Source organism: Saccopteryx bilineata, chromosome 7, assembly GCF_036850765.1.
Source record: "Saccopteryx bilineata isolate mSacBil1 chromosome 7, mSacBil1_pri_phased_curated, whole genome shotgun sequence".
NCBI classification, from domain to species: Eukaryota; Metazoa; Chordata; class Mammalia; order Chiroptera; family Emballonuridae; genus Saccopteryx; species Saccopteryx bilineata.
Genome location: NC_089496.1, coordinates 72,094,508 through 72,118,715, shown reverse-complemented (window position 1 = coordinate 72,118,715; position 24,208 = coordinate 72,094,508). Strand labels below are relative to the sequence as shown.

General features: G+C 44.1%; 1 protein-coding gene and 1 non-coding gene across 3 annotated transcripts in view; one reads left to right on the top strand and one right to left on the bottom strand.

The window, feature by feature from the left end:
- Positions 1-2,713: 2,713 nt before the first annotated feature.
- On the bottom strand, positions 2,714-2,821 carry LOC136311351 (U6 spliceosomal RNA). The gene has a single exon (XR_010726750.1). It is a non-coding gene; the product is annotated as a U6 spliceosomal RNA (small nuclear RNA).
- A 1,356-nt stretch (positions 2,822-4,177) lies between these two features.
- Positions 4,178-24,208, top strand: part of CHRNA5 (cholinergic receptor nicotinic alpha 5 subunit) — a 33,738-nt gene continuing 13,707 nt past the window's right edge. The window contains exons 1-2 of one of the 2 annotated variants that reach the window (XM_066238935.1): positions 4,178-4,395; positions 22,671-22,822. In XM_066238935.1, the coding sequence (XP_066095032.1) occupies positions 4,290-4,395; positions 22,671-22,822 (258 nt within the window). In that variant the 5' untranslated portion in view covers positions 4,178-4,289. Of the gene's footprint in view, positions 4,396-22,670; positions 22,829-24,208 lie in introns of both variants that reach the window. The other variant, XM_066238934.1, reaches the window with a different exon arrangement.

Genomic DNA, 24,208 nt, shown 5'->3' with positions numbered 1-24,208 from the left:
TTGTCCTGCACTTACTTAAGGTGGAAAACAAAATTTTCCATTTGTAACAAGTGCTGGTATTTGTCCAGGATACATTCTAATATTTACTCTGTTCTGTAGTGAATTGCCATGTCCTATTCACTTGTGTTTTTCTGTCAGTAATCAGGCCTGTGACATTGTAATATATATGCTATTATTAAATTCTATCAAGATAGCTCAGTTTTATAAATAGTTTATATTTTTTGTGATATGATTTTAAGCCCTACTACTTAGCTTTTACAATCTAATAAAATATGGCCAATTAATATTCTTTCTTAAAGCTCTCTGCATTAAAATATGTCTTCATGCCTGACCTGTGGTGGCACAGTGGATAAAGCATTGACCTGGAATGCTGAGGTCGTCAGTTCAAAACTCTGGGCTTGCCTGGTGAAGGTATATATGGAAGTTGATGCTTCCTGCTCCTCCCCCCTTCTCTCTCTCTCTCTCTCTCTCATTCTCTCCTCTCTAAAATGAATAAAGTCTTTAAAAAATATGTCTGCACTTTGACATTTGATTGCAGCCATAGAAATAGCCCCTGAAACAGATCTTTTGCTTTTATATCATTCCTTTTGAAGGATTGAACTTTAAATATGCTATCAATACTTGTTTTTTTTTCTTTAAGCTGAGAAAATCCATTTAATTTCAGCAGTAAAATGGACATCCATTTTTATCTTTAATTAACTTTTCAGTTCAGTTTCATCTTAAAGGCTCACAGCAGAATTTATCACCAAGCCAGAATGGAATTGCTGATTGGAAGATTTGGAGACTCAGCCCAGCTCTGGATTTAGCTCAGTTGACCCCATTATAAAAATGAAAAGTCAACAAGTACACTGGTATGAAAGACAACTCATTAGGTCATATCACTTGCAGGTGACAATGTTTATTTTTATTTCTGCTGTTTATTTGGCCTCCTAATCCCCTTTCTACTCTTTTAACTCAAAGGCACCAACTGCCTTTAGCTTAAGGGTTTTGCAACTGCAAAAGCACTCAGGGAATAATTGGCACAGAAATAATAACAACCATCACCTACTGAACACTTGGGCTTCATCTTCTGGGAGGCAGGTTTTTTTTGTTTTGTTTTTTACAGAGACAGAGAGTCAGAGAGAGGGATAGACAGGGACGGAGAGATGAGAAGCATCAATCATCAGTTTTTCATTGCGCATTGCAACTCCTTAGCTGTTCATTGATTGCTTTCTCATATGTACCTTGACCGCAGGCCTTCAGCAGACCGAGTAACCCCTTGCTCAAGCCAGCGACCTTGGGTCCAAGCTAGTGAGCTTTGCTCAGACCAGATGAGCCCGCACTCAAGCTGGCGACCTCGGGGTCTCAAACCTGGGTCCTTGGCATCCCAGTCCGACGCTCTATCCACTGCGCCACCACCTGGTCAGGCGTGCAAGGCAGGCTTTGAGGCACCATTTTAAAGATTAGGATGGGTCCTACAGAGAGAGATGTAGTTTTTGAAGGCAGGACACTTAGGTTTGTGTCCCTGATTACCATTTCTAGCTCACTAGCTCAGAGATCTTGGACAAGCTATTTAGCATGCATTTATTCATCCAACAATCATTTTGAGCATCTACTGCACGCTCAATATACTGGGCACACACCCGGGGATAACAGACACAGCTGCTGGAACTAATTTTTATAAAGGGAATTAGACACACTGAAGGGGAGGCAATTACAAATTGTGACAACTGTGCTAAGGGGAAGGGATGGACCAGTGATGAGTAACAAGCAGAGGGAGTGGAAGACCCAACTTAGTGCTGTGATAGGAATAAAATTAAAGTGTTTTGGAAGTTTGGAGAAGGCTGCAACTGGTGGGCAAATGGCATTTAAAATGGGTCTGAAGAAAGGGTGAGTTTGGATATTCAGGGAAGGGGAGAAAGAGCAAAATATGCGATGGCAGGGAAGCGTAATTAAAACAACTGTCAGCCAGCCTGATCAGGCAGTGGCGTAGTGGATAGAGCGTTGGACTGGGATCCAGAGGACCCAGGTTCAAAACCCCAAAGTGGCCAGGTTGAGCACGGGCTCATCAGCTTAAGCACAGGGTCAATGGCTTGCGCGTGGGATCATAGACATGACCCCATAGTCACTGGCTTGAGCAAGGGGTCACTAGCTCTGCTGTAGCCCCTCCACACCTGGTCAAGGCACATATAAGAAAGCAATCAATGAATAACTAAGGTGCTGCAACAAAGAATTTATTCTTCTCATCTCTTTCCCTTCCTGTCTGTCCCTATCTGTCCCTCTCTCAGTCTCTCTCACTATAAATGAATAAACAAACAAATAAATAAATAAATGAAACAATCTTGAGAGGAAAGTGTTTGAGATGCTGGCACACCATAAAGACCATATGACAGTCCTTCGGTCATATCTCAAGATTGATGGACAGATGCTGCTTTTGGGGACTTCTGTAGGTGATGGTCCCAGCAACAGCAGCAGTTCTCAGTGTCATTTATTCAGCCAGCGTCTCCTGGCCACATAAACATGCCTGTATCCCGGTCAGGTGCAACCACCACATCCAGCAACTGAGAGTAATTAGTGTATCCTAGAGAAAGCCATCCAAGATGCACCCATTATATTCTATAATTATTTGCTTGGGTTTTAATGTGCCCAAGAAATTACACACTGCCTTTCACTTAAAAAAAGCTAGCGTTTCTCACAGATTATATGAATAATTGTGGTTCCCGTGATTATTTACTTTTTTTTTCAACACTTCATGAACTTGAGCGTCATCCTTGCTCAGAGCCTATGCTAATTTTCTCTGTATCATTCCAAATTTTAGTATATGTGCTGCTGAAGTGAGCACTCATGGTTATTGATATAAACTCCGGGGAGGTCTAAGAGTTCCGTTTATGGTTGCTGTGGCTGAGCTGACAACCATTTACCGTAATTCTAGTTTTTCACTGACAGGTACTGTGACCTTCAGCAGTTATTCAGCCACTCGGTTTCAAGTACCCTACCTGTAGAAGCACAGTAACACTCTACTTTCTGGAGACATTGTTGGGGGAATTGCATAAGTGTCTGTATGCCCCATACATTCTTCGGAGTAATATAGAAACTTGCAGTGAAGGGACAGTAAGTACTCTTTTCTCCCTGTACAGAAGTGTCATGAATGACTAACCCAGTCGTCTTGTCTCTTTTCTGTGGCCCTTTCTTTAAATCCGAGGAAGCAGACTAACTTCAAAGGATTTTGTTTACATTTTCCTGGTTGGGCTGAGACCTAGGAAAAATGTCAACCGAAACTTACTGTTTAGATTCTTTGCAACCAGGTTAGGGTTTTAAGCAGATTTACAAAATGGAGCTTGGAGTGAAATTTTGACTTGCAAGGAGTCTTAGAGATGTCACCTCCATAAAGCTCTGGGTGAAGAATCAGCAGCAAGTTATGCCACTGAGGCTTTTAAGGTAATTTGCCTGAATCTCTTCAGCCAAATGAAGCTTCCTAATCGTGGACAGAAAGGTTGAAACAGAGTGTCTAGCAGAGTATCCGACAGGCCTGCCGCTGTCAGTATCAGTCAGCATTGGAATCATAAATGTCTGTCACAGATGGAGTCACTATTTAATGTTAATTGGTGGCGGCACTGAGGGGACTATTTCCATCTGAGGCCATTGCATGTCATCTCTGAGGATGGCCCGGATGCGGGTCAGTCCTTCTGCTTGGTTTAAGGACAAGGAAACTGGTCCAGAGGGAGGTATTTGCCCAGTGGCCTGGCTAACCTGGGATCACGCTTCCTGTGGAGTCGCTTGGCTCTCAAAACCCCACAAGGCCACAGGCTGCTGGAAGGGCTCGCTGGCGGAGGCTGACCCACCCTCGTGTGGGGCTGCCTCGGCAGCACCGTTCCTACTCAGGATAGTGATTGTTCATTCAGTTTTCTATCTGTCTGTCTATGCCCTTTCCTTGCAGGCATTAATGAACAGCAGTTATCCCTAGGTGTGCGGGGGCTTGCCTAGGGTTACCAGAGCGTATTGGGACCGTCTGAGGTGCTGGCCTCCGGGCGTCCCCAGATTCCAGAGTCGTACTGGCTACCTGCGGGGCCAGGAGGCGGGGCACGGCTGAAAGCGGACGGGATAGGACCGAAGGCGGAGCCGGGGGCGGGGCTACGCTGGGAGGGGCGGGCCCATGGACGGGCTAATACGGAGGAGGTGGGGCTTGGGCGTGCTGAGCGCGGCGGGAGCTGAGAACCCATCGCGCCTTCCTCTCCGCGCAGAGCCACGCTCTCGGCTACATCCACGAGTCCGCGTTCCCGCGCGGCCGTCGAGAGGTGGCTCTCCCGGAGATGGCGGCTCGGGAGTCCCGGCCCGTGGTCCTCCGCCTTCTGCTACTTGCCCCTCTGGTCGCGGGGAGCTGGGGTCCGGCCCGCGCGGGGCACAGCACGCCCGGAGGTGAGTTGTTTTCAGTATTAAATATATTTTATATATGAGTTTCTAGGTGCTGTGCCACACATTCTAGTAAAGGAGAATTCCCTACTCCTTTTGGTGAAAATGGAACTTTTTTCATCTGCTTTCATATAAAACAGCAAAGCTAAGCATTAAAGGGTGTGAATAGCGTTCTGTTTTTATGTGTGTTCCGTGTTATATCCAGTCAGAGCTGATCGCTTCCTCCTTTCGCCCCCCCCTACTGAGTGAATATCTCTTATAATAACCGTCACGTTATTACAGTTATGTTTTACCCCCTTTGTCCCATGTGAGCTCCTGAAGAACTTATCCTGTTTATCTTTGTATCTGTAAGATTTCGCTAATTGTAGGAGTGCAGTCAATGTTGGTGGTTAAATGAATGGATAGTAATTTCCTCATCTGAAAAATAAGGGTTCCTCAAAGGCTCCTTGCTCCAGCTCTAAAATTCCATGATACGTGCCCTTAGTAAATTCCCATTTAAGGAACTAAGTGATATTGAATGGATAATGAAATTGCACATGTGCTCCTAAATGTTAATATTCTTTTGTGTAAAATTCCCTTTTAATGCAGGGTGGCTGAAAAGTACTGTCTGGAGTCAGGAGACCTATCATTATGTTTTCTTGGGCATATTGCTTGACCTTGCTGATCCTTGATTTCTCCCTCTTTAAAATAAGAGGATAATGGTAGATGGTTTTTAGGTCCTTTTTTTTTTTTTTTTTGAATTTTTCCAAAGTTAGAAGCGAGGCGGCAGGCAGACAGACAGACTCTCTTATGCGCCCGACCGGGATTCACCCGGCATGCCCATCTGGGGCGTTGCTCGGGTGCGGCCAGAGCCATTCTAGTGCCTGAGGTGGAGGCCATGGAGCCATCCTCAGCGCCTGGGTCAACTTTGCTCCAATGGAGCCTTGGCTGCTGGAGGAGAAGAGAGAGATAAAGAGGAAGGAGAGGGGGAAGGGTGGAGAAGCAGATGGGCGCTTCTACTGTGTGCCCTGGCAGGGAATCAAACCCGGACTTTCATTCACCGGGTCAGTTCTCTACCGCTGAGCCAACCGGTCAACCGTTATTACTTTTTACATTTGCACTTTTTCATATTCATCTTAGAGTCTTAATAATAACTCTTCATTGTGGTTTTCTGTGAACCAGTGTCTAGGAAAAGGAAATGTCTAGTCTGCCAGCAGCAATACTTATTTGCTGGTGGAAGGTCATGTAAATGTGAAAGGTGGCTCAGGGGGCAATTTTGCTTGCAATAAAGAATAGATAATTAACTATTACATTAAGATAGCACAGACCTATTAAGCTGATTTGGCTGTGATTGGGAGAGTGATTTATGGAAATTAATAGTCACTAGTCAGTGACTATTTTAACTGTGTAGTTTTTGTGACATTTTAAATGGTTAACATTTTATTTTTAGTACATGCAAGAGCTGAGTTCTGTTTCATTAAAAGGAAAATAAAATAATTCACAAAAAATGAAAACTATGAAAGACTTTTTTCTTCTCACCACTATTTTCATTAACATTTCAGAAGCTAACAGAAGTATACACAAAGTAGTCATCTCTACTTTTGTTGTTATGATTACATCCAAAAGAGTATCTAGGTGCCTCATGTAAGGAAATAAAATTTTCACACAATTTATTTGAAATTAACAATTGTTTTGGCTTCCTTGCAGACACTAAATATGCTCTATGAACTAGACTGTGAGCATCTGGAAGGTAGGGTTTTATTTATCTGATACATTTCAGATGTGCCAGGGTTTATTATTATAGCCTGTCAATGGAATTTTGAAAGGTTTACAGTCATTTGTCAAAATAGGGTTTTTTTTTCAACTTATCTACAAATTAGGTCTAGCAAGTAATTTTTTATAATTAGGTTATCAGTTTTTAGTACTGTAATATCAGTACAGAACATTTTTCTTCTGATAGCATTATTCTTCCCTAAAAATCATGATTAAATTCTTTCAAATGTAATTTTAAGTTTAATATTAAATAAGCATGTCTTGACAATGAAAATTTATAAATACTGCTGCAATGGCTTTTAAAAAAAGATGCAATTTTTTTTTCTAGGAATTTGCTCTCCAGAACAGCATAGGCATAGTTTTATAATAACAACAGGATAGAAGAGGGTTTTTTTTTGTTTTTTTAAGATTCTATTTTTTGATTTTAGAGAGAAGAGAGAGAGAGAAAGGGGGGAGAAGCGGGAAGCATCAATTCATAGTAGTTGCTTCACATATGTGTCTTGACCAGGCAAGCCCAGGGCTTCCAAACCAGCGACCTCAGCATTCCAGGTCAATGCTTTATCCACTGTGCCACCATGAGTCACGCAGAAGAGAGTTTAAAAAATGATCCTTTTCTGTTTTGTGACTAAAATTTTAATTTAAATGTTCTGTTTCTGTTTTGGAGAATCATAATATTGTTTCTCCTGTGTTTAATTCAGTGACCTTATGCTCTTTTCCTCTAAAGTGGAATTATAAAAATATAACCTTTTATCTGTAAAAATAGAAATTATATATAAATATATTAATTCAAAACAATAAAAACACTATGAACTTTTGATTTTTTTTATTTTACAATCAACAGTATATGTATGGAAGTGGGGAAACCTGTTTTTCCTCTATAGCCGGGTTGCTCAACCTCTGGCGCTGGATAGCTCTTTGTTATAGGAGAGAGTCCCGGGCTTTGTATTGTAGGTTGTGTGGCAGCATCTTTGGCCTCTATTCACAACAGGCCAGTAGCACCCACCACAAAATGTCTCCAGATATTGTCAAATGTGCCTTAGGAAACAACCTGTTCTCTCAATCCCTCTGCGGACCCTCCCCCTCCCCCCCAACACACACACCTCCGCCATCTTGAGAATCACTTCTCTGAGTCTTATAGACCAGGGCTCCTCAAACTGTCATGTGTACAGGAGTCCCCTGGGGCTTTGGTTAGAATGCAGATGCTAGTTAGGCCAGACGTGGGGTCTGAGATTCTGCTTAACATGCATCTAGGTGATATGTTCGGTTATAGCGCTGCCCTTGACTCTTTTTTTTTTTTTTTTTTTGTATTTTTCTGAAGCTGGAAACGGGGATAGACAGTCAGACAGACTCCCGCATGCGCCCGACCGGGATCCACCCGGCACGCCCACCAGGGGGTGACACTCTGCCCACCAGGGGGCGATGCTCTGCCCCTCCGGGACGTTGCTCTGTCGCAACCAGAGCCACTCTAGCGCCTGGGGCAGAGGCCAAGGAGCCATCCCCAGCGCCCGGGCCATCTTTGCTCCAGTGGAGCCTCAGCTGCGGGAGGGGAAGAGAGAGAGAGGAAGGAGAGGGGGAAGGGTGGAGAAGCAGATGGGCGCTTCTCCTGTGTGCCCTGGCCGGGAATCGAACCCGGGTCCTCCGCACGCCAGGCCGACGCTCTACCACTGAGCCAACCGGCCAGGGCCTGCCCTTGACTCTTGATGTAGCCAAATCCTGGACAAGTTTCCCAATCCTATCAATTGGGTGGATCCTCAAGAGGATCCAATGACATGATTACGGAAATGGAGAATGTACAATAAATTGTAGACCAAAGAGCATCAGACCAACAGCAACTAATAATACGCATTATCTCACTATCCTAACAAATAGCAGCTATCATCACAATTTCATGTGTCCTTCCAGTTGTCAGTATTCACTTACTTTTTATTTATTTTTTATCATTTTTTATTTATTTATTTATTTTTTTCATTTTTCTGAAGCTGGAAACAGGGAGAGACAGACAGACTCCCGCATGCGCTGGACCGGGATCTACCCGGCACGCCCACCAGGGGGCGATGCTCTGCCCATCCTGGGCGTCGCCATGTTGCCACCAGAGCCACTCTAGCGCCTGGGGCAGAGGCCACAGAGCCATCCCCAGCGCCCGGGCCATCTTTGCTCCAATGGAGCCTTGGCTGTGGGAGAGGAAGAGAGAGACAGAGAGGAAAGCGCGGCAGAGGGGTGGAGAAGCAAATGGGCGCTTCTCCTGTGTGCCCTGGCCGGGAATCGAACCCGGGTCCTCCGCACGCTAGGCCGACGCTCTACCCCTGAGCCAACCGGCCAGGGCCTCATTTTTTATTTTTATAAATAAAAAGAAGGAGGGAAGGTAGAGAGATAGACTCCCCCATGCGCCCCGACTGGGATCCACTTGGTGAACCCCAGGATCTGGGGCCGAGCCAGCTATCCTCAGCACCTGGGCCGTTCCTCTGACCAACTGAGCTATGTGCCTGAGGCCAATGCTCAGTTTGAGCCACTGGCTGAGAGGGGAAGAAAGAGAGAAAGGGGAGAGGGAGGGGAGAAAACAGATGGTTGCTTCTCATGGGTGCCCTGACCGGGGATCCAACCTGGGATGTCCATACACCAGGGTGATGCTCTTCTCCACCCTTCCCCCTCTCCTTCCTTGCTCTATCCATTGAGCAAACCGGCTAAGGCAGTATTCACTCAATTGAATAAATTCTAAGGAGGAACTTTGCAAGAGTTTCATCAAGGTCATATAGGAACTATGGCAATTTCATGTACCTTTAGGTGTTTTAGTTCATAATACTGTCAAAGTACAAGCTCATAATACATTTTAATTTCCTATGAGGAGGTTTATGGTATCAACTTATGATAGTGAATTCTGCATTTACTTAATCTGATGATGCTCAAACTTTTTTTTTAAGTGTGCAAGTTTTCATCTCTCCTTGAGAACTATTGACTGGACCTAAATTTAACACTGCCTAAGGTCATTTTCTTGCTGCAAGTGTTCTGAGAGTCAGGGCAAGGTTTAAATTAGGTTTACTAAAGCATATCCACTACAGAGAAACTTTATTCTCTAATTCTGTGATAAAAATCAATAGAAAATATAATGAAAATCTTGGAGTGAAAAAAAATTCTTGACATTTTATCTATAATAATGATTGGTAAAGCATACTTATTTGTCACATTGAAAATATTGGGCATAAAACTCACTTCTTCCCATTTACAGAATGGTTGATTATGTTCACTGCTATAATGTTCTGTTGCTTAAAATAGCCCTCCCAGGACTAATATGAAATGATTTTTTTTAAAGGACACAAGTCACTGTTTGTTAACTTACAAGAAGGTATAAGGAAACTTAGAGGAGAGGATTAACTACTTCAGGAATGCCTTAATTATGAGTTGGGGACCTATAACATACATCACTCTTTCAAACCTTTTTAGATACATTACCTTATTATGACAGCTGGTGAAGAAGAAAAGGAAGGCTGTTGACAGTAACTAGCAAGATTTAAAATGTGTATATCCTTGACTCAGCAGTTCTGCTTCTAGAGGCAGTGCTATAAATTATTGTGTATGTGTGGAAAAACAGATGTAGAAGGATGTTAACTACAGCATTTTTCCATTGTAGTATTGTTAGAAATAACCCCAAACTGAGGACTATATAAATGTCCATTAGTGGTGAAAGCTTACATCAATTGTGATATACCTGTAACCCAGACCACTTTGCAACTAATGACAAAAGACTGGAGATGGATAGACATATATGACACAGAGTATCGAATGAAAAAAGCAAGTCGCAGAACTTAAAAAGAAAATATTTGTTCTTCTGTGTGTGTGTGTGTGTGTGTGTGTGTGTGTTTAAGAATGTCTACACATCAAATTTAACAGTTAACCTTGGAAGATGGGAGATAGGAAGACAAGAGGGAGAATTCCTCCTCTTCGTGAGCTTCTGGTTTGAATCTTTTTTTTTTTTTTTTGCATTTTCCGAAGCTGGAACGGGGAGGCAGTCAGACAGACTCCCGCATGCGCCCAACCGGGATTCACCCGGCACGCCTACCAGGGGGCGATGCTCTGCCCATCTTGGGGCGTCGCTCTGCCGCAATCAGAGCCATTCTAGCGCCTGAGGCAGAGACCACAGAGCCATCCTCAGCGCCTGGGCAAACTTTGCTCCAGTGGAGCCTTGGCTGTGGGAGGGGAAGAGAGAGACAGAGAGGAAGGAGAGGGGGAGGGGTGGAGAAGCAGATGGGCGCTTCTCCTGTGTGCCCTGGCCGGGAATCGAACCTGGGACTCCTGCACACCAGGCCTCCCTGCATGCCAGGCCGACGCTCTACCACTGAGCCAACCGGCCAGGGCCTGGTTTGAATCTTGACAATGATCATACATTACTTTTGTAATTAAAGTATTATTTTACGCCTGACCAGGCGGTGGCGCAATGGATAGAGCGTCGGACTGGGATGCCAAGGTTCGAGACCCCGAGGTCGCTAGCTTGAGTGCAGGCTCATCTGGTTTGAGCAAAGCTCATCAGCTTGGACCCAAGGTTGCTGGCTCGAGCAAGGGGGTTACTTGGTCTGCTGAAGGCCCATGGTCAAAGCACATATGAGAAAGCAATCAATGAACAACTAAGGTGTCACAATGAAAAACTAGTGATTGATGCTTCTCATCTCTCTCCATTCCTGTCTGTCCCTCTCTCTGACTCTCTCTGTCTCTGTTTAAAAAAAAAAAAGTGTTAAGGAAAAAACAAAAACAAGTTCGGATCCTAGTTCCACCTCTGCTACTTACTAGCTACTAATGTTAGACCAATAGTTCTCAACCTGGGGCTGGGTTGTGTCCAATCCCTGCCCTTGTGACATTTGGCAATATCTGGAGATTTTTCTGGTTGTCACACGAAGGGGAGGTTGTATGGAGTGAATAGAATCCAAGGATGCTACCAAACACCCTATAATTTGTCCTGGTTGGGTAGCTCAGTTAATTAGAGCATTGTCCCAATACGCCAGAGTTGTAGGTTCAATGCCTGGTCAGGGCACATACAAGAATCAACCAATGAGTGCATAAGTAAATGGAACAATAAATCGATGTTAGAAAAAAAAATCCTATAATGCACAGGACAGCCTATCCAGCCCAAAATGTCAGTAGTGCCAAGTTGAGAAATCTTACTGCAGGGCTGCAGCTATGTTCAAATGTGTATGTTTTCCACCCTATGATGTCGACGGTGCCATTCATATCCTGGGGTGTTTTTTGCACAACCATAAAATTTATAATTATGGCCTGACCTGTGGTGGCGCAGTGGGATAAAGCGTCAACCTGGAACACTGAGGTTGCCGGTTCGAAACCTTGGGCTTGCCTGGTCAAGGCACATATGGGAGTTGATGCTTCCTGCTCCTCCCCCTTCTCTCTCTCTCTCTCTCCCTAAAAATCAATAAATAAAATATTTAAAAAAAATTATAATTATGATATAGTGAAAGTAAATAAATATGCAAATTTGTGTCCAGGAAGGCAGGCACCAGAGTTTCTGCGTTACCTGTGCACCCAGCACAGAGGCCGGCCGGCATGGTAAGCAGCAACTCAACATTTGTCACATGTTAGGCTCTAACATACCCGGGTTGTAGCAGATGCTGAAGATTTAAGAAGAATTTATGGAAGAAACTTAAAATTGTAGCAGATGTCTATTAATCTTTACTGAATATTGGCAAAAGACTTAATATTTATATTTAGCTGCAGAACACTTTGGTTGACTTTTTCCAACACTTTTTTTTCTCTTTAGTGAGCAAGAAAGAGACAGATTGACAGGGACAGCCAGACAGGAAGGGAGAGAGATGAGAAGCATCAACTCATAGTTGAGGCACCTTAGTTGTTCATTGATTGCTTTCTCATACATGCCTTGACTGGGGGGCTCCAGCAAGCCAATGACCCCTTTCTCACGCCAGAGACCTTGGGCTTCAAGCCAGTCACCTTTGTGCTCAAGCCAGGGACCATGGGGTCATATCTATGACCCCACGCTCAGGCCAATAACCCCGTATTCAAGATGTTGAGTCCATGCTAAAGCTGAATGAGCCCGAGCTCCAGCCAGATAATCCTGCGCTCAAGCTGGCGACCTCAGGGTTTTTTTTTGTTTTTTTTTGTTTTTTAACAGAGGCAGAGATAGGGACAGACAGACAGGAACAGAGAGAGATGAGAAGCATCAATCATCAGTTTCTCGTTGTGCGTTGCGACTTCTTAGTTGTTCATTGATTGCTTTCTCACATGTGCCTTGACCGTGGGTCTTCAGCAGACCGAGTAACCCCCCGCTGGAGCCAGCGACCCTGGGTCCAAGCTGGCGAGCTGTCTGCTCAAGCCAGATGAGCCCGCGCTCAAGCTGGCGACCTCGGGGTCCCGAACCTGGGTCCTTCCGCATCCCAGTCCGACGCTCCATCCACTGCGCCACCATCTGGTCAGGCGACCTCAGGGTTTTGAACCTGGGTCCTCAGTATCCCAGGCCGATGCTCTGTCTATTGTGCCACCGCCTAGTCAGGCTCCAACATTTCTTTTTTTTTTTTTTGCGAGAGAGACAGAGAGAGGGATAGATAGGGACAGACAGAGAGAAAGGGAGGGAGATGAGAAGCATTAATTCTTCGTTGCAACACATTAATTGTTCATTGATTGCTTTCTCATATGTGCCTGTGGGGGGGGGGCTACAGCAGAGCGAGTGACCCCTTGCTCAAGCCAGCGACCTTGGGCTCAAACCAGCAACCTTGGGGTCATGTCTATGTTCCCACGCTCAAGCCAGTGACCGTGCGCTCAAGCCAGTGACCTCGGGGTTTCGAACTTGGGTCCTCTGCGTCCCAGGCCAATGCTCTATCCCAGGCATGGCCAACATATGGTCTGACATATGGTCTGCTGGCTGGATCTGGCCTGTGTAATGAGTTTATGCGGCCCGCAATTAAATTTTTAATATTCTCCACTACTTTAAAATCTCAGCTACTCAGAAGTGGAAGCGTCTTTGATTACTGGAAATCGAGATATTTAAGAAGATAGTGTTACGTGGAAAAGAATTCCACATGTGACTAATCTACGGTTAACTTCCAATAATTGGTCTAATGGATTTGCGATACTTCTTTATTTTTAAAAAAAATTCCATTATAAAGATTTACAACTTTTGTACTCGTCTGTACTTGATATGAACTGTTTGACATTTAGTGGTGATGTGAAATCCACATTCTTTTAGGCGGAGTTTGCCAGTGCACACCCAAGGTCAAACAATTTGTTATTTTTGTGGTTAAGTGTGCTGAATCAAGTGGCATTGTAGCATAGACAACAGCTGCAGTTGATAACTGAAAATGTGTCCAGGCTGTTTGTAAAACGAAATAATTGTTTTATTTGCGATATAACTCCTTCAAGCTCATTCTATTAATTAGATATAGTTTTGATTGATTGCGATACAGTTTAGATATTTATATGGTATGTAATTATATGTATATATATATTTTGTATTTTTCTTTTTAAATTATTTATTTATTTATTTATTTATTTCAGAAACAGAGTGAGTCAAAGAGAGGGATAGACAGGGACAGACAGACAGGAACTGAGAGAGATGAGAAGCATCAATCATTAGTTTCTCATTGCGCGTTGCAAAACCTTAGTTGTTCATTGATTGCTTTCTCGTATGTGCCTTGACCGTGAGCCTTCAGCAGACTGAGTAACCCCTTGCTGGAGCCAGCAACCCTGGGTTCAAGCTGGTGAGCTTTTGCTCAAACCAGTTGAGCCTGCGCTCAAGCTGGCGAGCTCGGGGTCTCGAACTTGGGTCCTTTGCATCCCAGTCCGACGCTCTATCCACTGCGCCACCGCCTGGTCAGGCTTTTTTTGTATTTTTCTGAAGCTGGAAACGGGGATAGACAGTCTGACAGACTCTCGCATGCGCCCAACCGGGATCCACCCGGCACGCCCACCAGGGGGCGACGCTCTGCCCACCAGGGGGCGATGCTCTGCCCCTCGGGGGCGTCGCTCTGTCGCGACCAGAGCCACTCTAGCGCCTGGGGCAGAGGCCAAGAACCATCCCCAGCGCCTGGGCCATCTTTGCTCCAATGGAGCCTTGGCTGCGGGAGGGGAAGAGAGAGACAGAGAGGAAAGAGAGGGGGAGGGGTGGAGAAGCAGATGGGCGCTTCTCCTGTGTGCCCTGGCTGGGAATCGAACCCTGGACTTCTGCACGCCAGGCTGATGCTCTACCACTGAGCCAACCGGTCAGGGCCATGTAATTATATTTTTATTAAAATGTATTTTTATTAAAATAATATTGTATATTACAATTTTTTTCACTCATATTTATTCATAAACAAATTACATAATAAAATTTTGTTTACTTAAACAAATCATTTTTGTATTTAACATTTTAAAATTTTAATATTTCGTCCAGTTCGTGAAAAAAGTTTTCTTTCTAATCTGGTGACGGCGGGGGGGGGGGGGGGGGGGGACTGTTGGCCACACCTGCTCTATCCACTGTGCAACCACCTGGTCAGGATCCAACACTTCTTGATAAGAAAATTATGATTTTTTTTTTTGTATTTTTGTGAAGTGAGAAGCAAGTAGGCAGAGTGACAGACTCCTGCGTGTGCTTGACTGGAATCCACCTGGCATGCCCACTAGGAGGTGATGTTCTGCTCATCCAGGGTGTTGCTCTTGAAACAGGAGCCATTCTAGCACCTGAGGCAGAGGCCATGGAGCCATCCTCAGCACCCGGCCAACTTTGCTCCAGTAGAACGTTGGCTGCGGGAGGGGAAGAGAGAGATAGAGAGAAAGGAGATGGGGAAGGGTGGAGAAGCAGATGGGCTCTTCTCCTGTGTGCCCTGGCGGGGAATCGAACCTAGGACTTCCACACGCTGGGCTGACGCTCTACCACTGAGCTAGCCGACTAGGACAAAAATTATGAGTTTTTTATAGATGAATACTAATAGGGGGCACTTTTGTGTCGTATCTTCCTAGAATTGGTTTGAAAACCCTCAGCTATTTATTTAGTTACATACTGAATTTAAGGCAGACATTTAAAAAACACTATAAACTACCTAGATACTACCCTAATAATTAGTAAGATAATGTACTTTGTTTTATTTTATCTGCCCAACAGTGACGCAGCAAAGCAGAAGTTATCCTTTTTATTAATGTTCTAGAATGGAAAAATTTAAACATACATAAAAATATTCCAGTAGAATGAATGGAAGCTTTTGTGTCATACACTTTTTAACAATTATCAGCATTTTGCCAACAGATATCATTATGTATGTACATTAGGAAAGTGTGGCATGTGGAAGTTAACAACTAATTAGTGGTGCCAAGTATTCCAATTAAGGTTTTCAGCTTTGCAGTTCTTTGTCCTTTCTTAATCACCACACTAAAATGAATGTGCAAGGTTGCATTTCTTGGAACATCTATGCAGTTTCACTTTTAAATGACTTGGAAGTGACATTTTTGGATAAGTCATTCTCCTAATTTCCCAAACTTGAGATAATACTAGAGTAATGATATTCACAGTTAAAAATGAATTTGTAGCCATGGCTGGATGGCTCAGTTGGTTAGAGCACCTTCCTGAAGCATAGAGGTTGCCAGTTCCATCCAAGGGCAGGGCACATACAGGAACATATTGATGTTTCTGTCTGTCTGTCTCTCTCTAGCTTCTAGCTGGTAATGATTCAGGTAGACTGGAAAAGCCATCTGCAGCATGTGTGGAGATGGAGCTTCTGTTCTCCTCTGCCTGGAGAGATGAGACCAGGTTGCTTTTCCCTGGAGCTCTGCGACTGTGGCTTGGTAAAGAGAACCTTGGGATACACTAAGCTGGGTGGCAGAGAATCCCTTCATTTTTTGAAATATGTGATTTGTGTGCTATTAATAGGTTGGTGTTCTAATTATTATTATTAGCTTTAAAGGATATAGACTTGAGGAAAGCTTTTTATTGAACCATTACTGTGAGCCACTATTGTTCTGTAATTCCTCAGACAGGTTCATCCTTTGTATTTTGCACAGTTCCATTGCCTCAGGTAATCTGTAGGGAGATGGTCTTTGTTGAACTGTAAGGAAGTTTTAAGTAGAAATCAGTAGCTCTGCAGACATTGATTGCTTTTGTTGCAATATTTTTGTCTTGACCATTTCTCTTGCAATCATTTGTGGAATAATAAGAATGACCCTGCACTAGTATTTAAAGGTACAATTTTATTTAATTCTCACCATAACTTTATTTGGTAGGGACTATTTTAAACCAGTTTCACAGCAGAAAAAGCTGATATGCAAACAAGTTAAGTAACTTGCCTTCAGGTCAGACAGTATTAGAGGCTGGATAAAACCCAATTTGTCCAGCTAAAACTCCTGAGTGCTTCACCAGTATGCTATATTGACTTTCTCCATATTTGAATCTGAGTAAGACAGGGCGTCCAACTTCACAAAGCTGAGTCTAATGACTCATAATCCTTAACAGCAAATTTCTGCAGCTCTTGTGAAAAGTGTTTCACAACCAATGAGGAAAGTCTGAATTGTTAGAGATAAAGGAATTGTCAGACGGTACTGACTCATTTATTCATTCATGTATTCATCCAACACACTGAGCTCCCACTTACATGCCAGTATGTGTTAAGTGCTGGCAGTATAATGATGAATAAGACACAGTGCCTACTGCGATTAGTTTATACCTGTTGGGCAAATGAGTTTGTAAAATTTGTGTTTTTTGAATTTGCTCACTTTTATTGTTAAAAATGGCACTGGACAGTGCCAGGTATGTGTCTGTGAAATTGCTAGTTACTTTCCTGCTTGGGAAGGACCATTGTTATACTAATTTTTGCTAGAGGAGAAGGGTTTTTTTTCAATTATTTTTATTTATTTATTCATTTTAGAGAAGAGAGAGAGAAAGAGAAAGGGGGAGGAGCATCAACTCCCATATGTGCCTTGACCAGGCAAGCCCAGGGTTTTGTTTTGTTTTTTTTAATTTTTTTAAATTTATTTATTCATTTTTAGAGAGGAGAGAGAAAGACAGAGAGAGAGAAGGGGGGAGGAGCTGGAAGCATCAACTCCCATATGTGCCCTGACCAGGCAAGCCCAGGGTTCTGAACCGGTGACCTCAGCATTCCCAGGTTGATACTTCATCCACTGCGCCACCACAGGTCAGGCCAAGCCCAGGGTTTTGAACTGACAACCTCAGTGTTCCAGGTCGATGCTTGATTCACTGCGCCACCATAGGTCAGGTGAGAAGTTTTGGTCCCAGAAAAGTTTTAAAAGGAGAGAAAGAGAAGGAAGAGAGAGAGAAGCCAAAATGGCAGGGAAAGGAGAGAAGCCAGTTTTGCAGAGAAAGAAGCCATGTTGGCGGAGTTAGTGCAGATGTGGAACCAGAAGTGAGGGGCTTTGGGACTGGTGAGTTCTTTGATTCTAGGAGAAACTGGAGATTCTTTTGCTGTGGAACTGGATAATGTCAGTAGCTTTGTGAGCTCTGAATGAAGAGGGAATTGTTTTCCCTGTGTATTTGCTCATTGGCCGGTATGAGACTTGAATAAAGGAATGGCTCACCATTTTTTGGCCACTGTTTCTTTACCATCTGCCCGAATCCAGTGAGAACCTGCATGTGAATGGCTGTGATGGCGGCGGCCCTTGGCCCTACATCATAGTGCGGAAGACACTTTAATTAAATACATCCAAGATCGTGTAAGTGCACTGCTGAGGAACCCAGTGGAGACTTTGGGAGCAGAGAAGAGTCCTGAAAGTGATGCCTGAGTTGAGATCTGAAGGATGTGTGAGAATCAGGAAAAGGGGAAGAGTGAGTGTTGGGTAAACAAGTGTTTTTTTTAGGTGTGCTCACTTGTATTAGGGCAGCCATGTGTGTACAGTCTATGGGAGGCTGTGGGTACTTGCCCTCATGGGGGCAGATTGCACATTGCAAACTGCCTGCAGCAGTAGGGAGGGGCAATTGTTGTTTGAGGGAAAAGAGAGAGAGGGAGAGCCAGTGCTGAGGGGCTTGGGAGCTCTGAGATTTCAGCCCGGCCTGTTTGGCTGGGGAGTGCTGAGGCTGGTGGGGACCTGTGAGTCCGGGTGGGTCCAGAATGCTGAGGGACTTGAGAGCCTTGCCTGTTGGCTCGTCCACTATTACGAGACTTCAATAAATAGAATGGCCCGCCATTTTCTGGCTCCATTGTTCTTTTACCACCTGCCCAAATCCAATGTGAACTTGCATCTGCATACCCACGGTGGTAGCCACTGGCTTTACCTCTGGTGCAACTGGCAGGATTCGGATCAGATTGGTATGGAGCCGCCAACACCCTTAAGGAGTGGGGTAGAGAAGTGGTCGCTGCTCCCCAATGTATGGTTCCCCATGGCTGTCCTTTTAGGGGCTATGGGCTGGGTGTTTTTTACAGCCCTATGAGAGGAAACTGGGAGCTCTGTGCAGGAAGCTGCCTGAGGTCTGCAAACCAAGCAGTGGCAGCAACGGCAGGAGCTGGAATGGTGATGGGAGAAAGAGCTGCAGATCTGAGAACTGCAGGTATGGCTCCTGGAACTGGAAAGGTCTCTGGAGAAGGAGGCCGAATGGGTTCGCAAGTCACAGTTTGCCCTGGGAGTTGAATGTTGGCAGCAGCAGTTGTTGAACAACTGTGGGTTCAGCTTCAGGCCGAGAGCTGGCAGCTGCAGATGCTGAAGACGGAGTTGTGCCGGGGGAGTGGCTCTGAGTCGGTGGGAGCAGGTGTTTCCAGCTCCTCTTCTGAGGATGAGGAGGCTCGGGCTGAAGCTGCCGTCCGCACACTCAAGAGCTCGGCCAGTGGTTGCCCAGAAGGTAAAAACCCAGCAGCAAAGAGTGCCTTCTGCGCCCCTGGTAGGCTTGCTGCGATTGTGGGACATAGGGGTGGACAGCTCTCTGGAGCAGAGGAGAGGTTGGCCACCACTGCCATGCACTCCTTCATGGGGCAGCATCCTCAGAGCTGCTGTGATGGCAGGGATGAGGGGGAAGCCTGAGGCCCCATGTGCACCTAGTTGTCTGTGATGAACCTTTACCTTGGTGATCTTCACAGACAGCTACCAGGGGTCGTCAAACTTTTTATAAAAACCGCCCACTTTTGCAGTGCTGGTCAACCTGGTCCCTACCGTGCAACCAAACAGCGCCACGATTGGCCCATCATGAAAGCTGGAACGCCCACTAGTGGGCAGTAGGGACCAGGTCTACCAGCACTGCAAAAGTGGGCGGTTTTGCTAGACTGTCTATCATGGACTGACTCTTGGACTGCACCCAGAGTGGTGCTCCGGCTCCCTTGTTGAATGGACATGCCCCTTTCGGACAGTATGAGACCCTGATGGGGGCTGGGCCCAGCTCTGGAGGAGGCCCTCCTGCACCAGAAAGCTGTTGTCATCCAGTTGGAGAGACACACCAAGGACACTTTAAGGTTTCCATGGACACAGCCCTGGAATGTACAGGCCCTCCCACCTACCATGGAGTAGGGGGCTAGAGATGGGCCTCCAGTTTACACCTTGGACAGAGTGCTCAGGGAGACATTGTGAAGGGCACCTTTGTAGTTGTTGCAATTGTATAATTTTATTTATTTATACCTTCTCTACTTCCTTTCAAACATGATTTGAGGTGGTGCCCTGGCCGGATAGCTCTGTTGGTTGGAGCAGCATCCTGATACACAAAGATTGCAGATTCAATCCCTGGGCAGGGCACATACAGGAACAGATCAATGTTTCTGTCTCTCCCTTCCTCTCTTTCTAAAATCAATAAATAAAAATATTAATGCCTGACCTGGTGGTGGCGCAGTAGATAGAGCATTGGACTGGGACACGGACGACTCGGGTTCGAAACCCCAAGGTTGCTGGCTTGAGCACGGACTCACCAGCTTGAGCACAGGATCACCAGCTGGAGCATGGGATCATAGACATGACCTCTGAGTCACAGACTTGAGCCCAAAGGTTGTTGGCTAGAAGTCCAAGGTCACTGGCTTGAGCTCAAGGTTGCTGGCTCAGCTGCAGTCCCCCAGTTAAGGCACATATGAGAAAGTAATCCAAGAACAACTAAGGTGTTGTAACTATGAGTTGATGCTTCTCATCTCTCTCCTTTTTTATTTTTTTAAATTTATTCTTACATATATTGAAATTTTATTTTATTTTATTTTATTTTATTTTGTGGCAGAGACAGAGAGAGTCAAAGAGAGGGACAGATAGACAGGAAGGGAGAGAGATGAGAAACATCAATTCCCCGTTGCGGTTCCTTAGTTGTTCATTGATTGATTTCTCATATGTGCCTTGACCGGAGGCCACAGCAGTCTGAGTGACCCCTTGTTTGAGCCAGTGAACTTGGGCTCAAGCTGGTGAGCCTTGCCCAAACCAGATGAGCCTGCGCTCAAGCTGGCAACCTCGGGGTCTCGAACCTGGGTCCTCCACATCTCAGACTGACACTGTATCCACTGCGCCACTGCCTGGCACTCTCTTCTTGTTTCTCTCTCTCTCTCTCGCTAAAATTAATTAATTAATTAATTAACTAAATTTTAAAAAAAATTTGAGGTGGCAATTCATGCTAGTAATTTCCCCCTGAAGACAAAAGGTCCTTAGTGCTATTGGAAAATAATGATTTTACTTGTTATTTTTATCTTTTAAACAACCTTAAACTTTTGGTGTTTCAAAGGCCATATAATTTTTAAGTAAGATTTGAAGAAGAGGAATGGTTCAGTAATATTATTTCGTTTTATTTTATTTTAATTTATTTGAGAGAGAGGGAGAGAGACAGAAACATCAATCTGTTCCTTTATGTGACCTGACCAGGGATCAAACCTACAACCTTTGTGACTTGGGATGGTGCTCTCACCAACCAAGCTGTCTGGCCAGGGCCAGTAATGTTATTTTGACTTGAAGCTATAAAATTCTATAAAATTAACAACTTTTAAACATTACAAAGAATGACTCTCCAGTGTATAATGTTCTAATTGAATTGAGATATCTCTAATGCTGTGTGTTTCAGCATAAGGAGACTTTAATGGAAGGCATGGTGCAAACTCCATAGTTTTTGTAGATTAAATCTAGTATCTTAAATTGTACAGGGAAGCAAGATATACACTGTCAAGTAATAAAGGGCACTATTGATTAAGAAATAGGCAGTGAGAGAAAAGCAGGAATGGGTTTTCCGCAGCTAGAGTAACCATATAGAATGGTTTTCCGCAGCTTGTAGCTCTATATAGAATACACGGTCTATTTTAGTGAAAAGAGAAGATTTTGTCAAAGTGCTAATTTTGTATTGGACCATTTCTTTCTTTTTTAAAAATTTTCCATTCCATTAATTTGTGAGAGAGAGGAATGGGGGGAGAGAGAGAGATAGAGAAGCATTATTTCACTTAGTTGTGTACTCATTGATTGCTTCTCATATGTACCCTGACCAGGGATCAAACCCATGACCTTGGTGTGCCAGGACGACACTCTATCCACTGAGCAACCCAGCCAGGGCTTCAGACCATTTCTTTTAGGTTGAATGACAATCATCATTAGCTACTACACATTCCTATGTGTGTCCTTTATCATAAATAAACCAGTGATATTCTGTTTTAAGTAAATGTTTTTTCTTTGTAAAATCATGAATCTTGATTAAATGTCACGCTTGAATTTTACATGTTTTACATTTCCTTAACAGGGTCTATACAACACCAAAAACTCTCATTTCTTTAGAGAAGCTTTTTTTTGTGTGTGTGACAGAGACAGAGAGAGGGACAGATAGGGACAGACGGAAAGGGAGAGAGATGAGAAGCATCAATTCTTCATTGTGACTCCTTAGTCGTTCATTGATTGCTTTCTCATATGTACCTTGACCCAAGGGGGCTGCAGCAGAGCAAGTGACCCCTTGCTCAAGCCAGCGACCATGGGGTCATGTCTATGATCCCACTCTCAAGCCGGTAACCTCGAGGTTTCAAACCACTGCATCCCAGTCCAACGCTCTATCCACTGCGCCACCACCTGGTCAGGCTCGTCAGAGAAGCTTATTTAAACTCAGTAGGTGTATAAACATAACTGTGACCACTAATATAACCAGCCTTTGGCTATGGCATCTAAAGCTTTTAAAATTTTGTCTTTCTTTCCTTTACGTCTCAGGCCTTAAGGTAGTTTTATATAAATGTATAGCAAACAAAGGTATGACAAATCTGAATACTGCATTTAACATATGTTTGTATATTAAAATTGTGTGAATTAAAGCGTGTTTATTTTACATTTACCATTGCCAAATGAATTTTACTTCAATATATCTGTTTTCTAGGTTTGAAATTTTATAACAAGCAGCCCTACTAAGCCTGGTATATTAAAAGCTTTTGCTACTTAGATTTTATATAACTGAGTGCTTCTTAAGGAACTCGGCCTGTTTCCATGTGCGTAATCTGTTTTCACTGAGAACCGGAGTGCTCCTTATCGGTCACAAAGATTTGTATTACTATTTCATTTTAAAAAGTACTGTTAATAAATGCCTAAGTAATAGTTTGCTTCATTAATGATGACAGCTTTTTTTTTTTAATAGAGGTATTTGGTAACAGAGAAACTAATACACTAACTTTTAAATTTTTGTTATACAGGCTTAGCTGAACCGTTTTTTGTTGCAAAACATGAAGATAGTTTGTTCAAAGACTTATTTCGAGACTACGAAAGATGGGTTCGTCCTGTGGAACACCTGAATGACAAAATAAAAATAAAGTTTGGTCTTGCGATATCACAGTTAGTGGATGTGGTAGGTGTGCGTGTCATTATGCATTCAATTTCTCATGCCTGTGTAGTTAAACTTGCTCTGTGGAGCCTCAGTGGAAGAGGGATGGCCATGTGGTGCTCCCCAGGGCTCATTCTCCCTGGGTGAGGACCTCACAGCTGCCTTCATCTCTAGGAACGTGCTCCCTTCCAGCCTCCTCTTTCCTCCTGGGTCGTTAGCCTGTTGTTGGGATGGGGCAGGGGATGGATGCCTTCCAGTCCACTAAGTGGTTTAGACCTCTGTCCTCTCCCCTACTGTAGGGAGCACTCATACTTCTGCGGGTCTCTGTGCTTTGTGCTGTATCCTACACAGTGTATTGTGGTTGATGATTATGATCTTTCACTGGTGCAGTTATATCTCCATGATATCTCAGTAAATTTTTTTTTTTTTTTTTTACAGGGACAAGAGAGAGAGAGTCAGAGAGAGGGATAGATAGGGACAGACAGACAGGAACGAAGAGAGATGAGAAGCATCAATCATTAGTGTTTCGTTGCGAGACCTTAGTTGTTCATTGATTGCTTTCTCATATGTGACTTGACCTTCAGCAGACTGTGGGCCTTCAGCAGACTGAGCAACCCCTTGCTCGAGCCAGTGACCTTGGGTCCAAGCTGGTGAGCTTTTGCTCTAACCAGGTGAACCCGCGCTCAAGCTGGCAACCTTGGGGTCTCGAACCTGGGTCCTCTGCATCCCAGTCTGACGCTCTATCCATTGCGCCACCGCCTGGTCGGATATCTCAGTGAAATTTAATAGAAGAGAGGTCACTTTCATTAAGCCTTGAAAATTCAGTGAATGACTGGCACAAACAAAGATATGACAGCGTGAAGGCACAAGTGGCAAGTTCTAGGGATGCCTGGTGCTCTAGAAACGTAGGGCGTAGAAGCTCTGTGAAGCTGCCAGTGAGCTGTGACCTCAGTGTTCTTTTCTACATAGCAGCATCACAGATATTCAAATCTGTGCCTCAGCAGAGGCAAATAATGACAAGTTGTGGTCCCTCAGGGATGCACTGACATGCTGTGTCTCACTACGGTGCGTGCTTTACTTCATTGTAGCATTTCTGAAATCAAGGTGTGTCTTATGATCAGTGGCAGCTTATAAGTCATTGTCAGCCTTGTTTTTTTCTTGGTGCTAAATACGTAAAGTAATACAGTGCTTATTTCTTAGACTGTATCTTAGATTTAAGGAAATGTAGCGACTGAGACTATGAATGTTAAATCTAAAAATGCCAGTGGTGTATTTTAGGGAAGTTTATCTGACATATAGAGTAGGTTGAAGGAATAATGTGAAATTAGGCTGGAAAAAGTCTTGCTTTTCTATAGAACTGGACTAATGAACAAAATGGGGAAGAGTGTTTGTATAAAATGAGAAAATTTG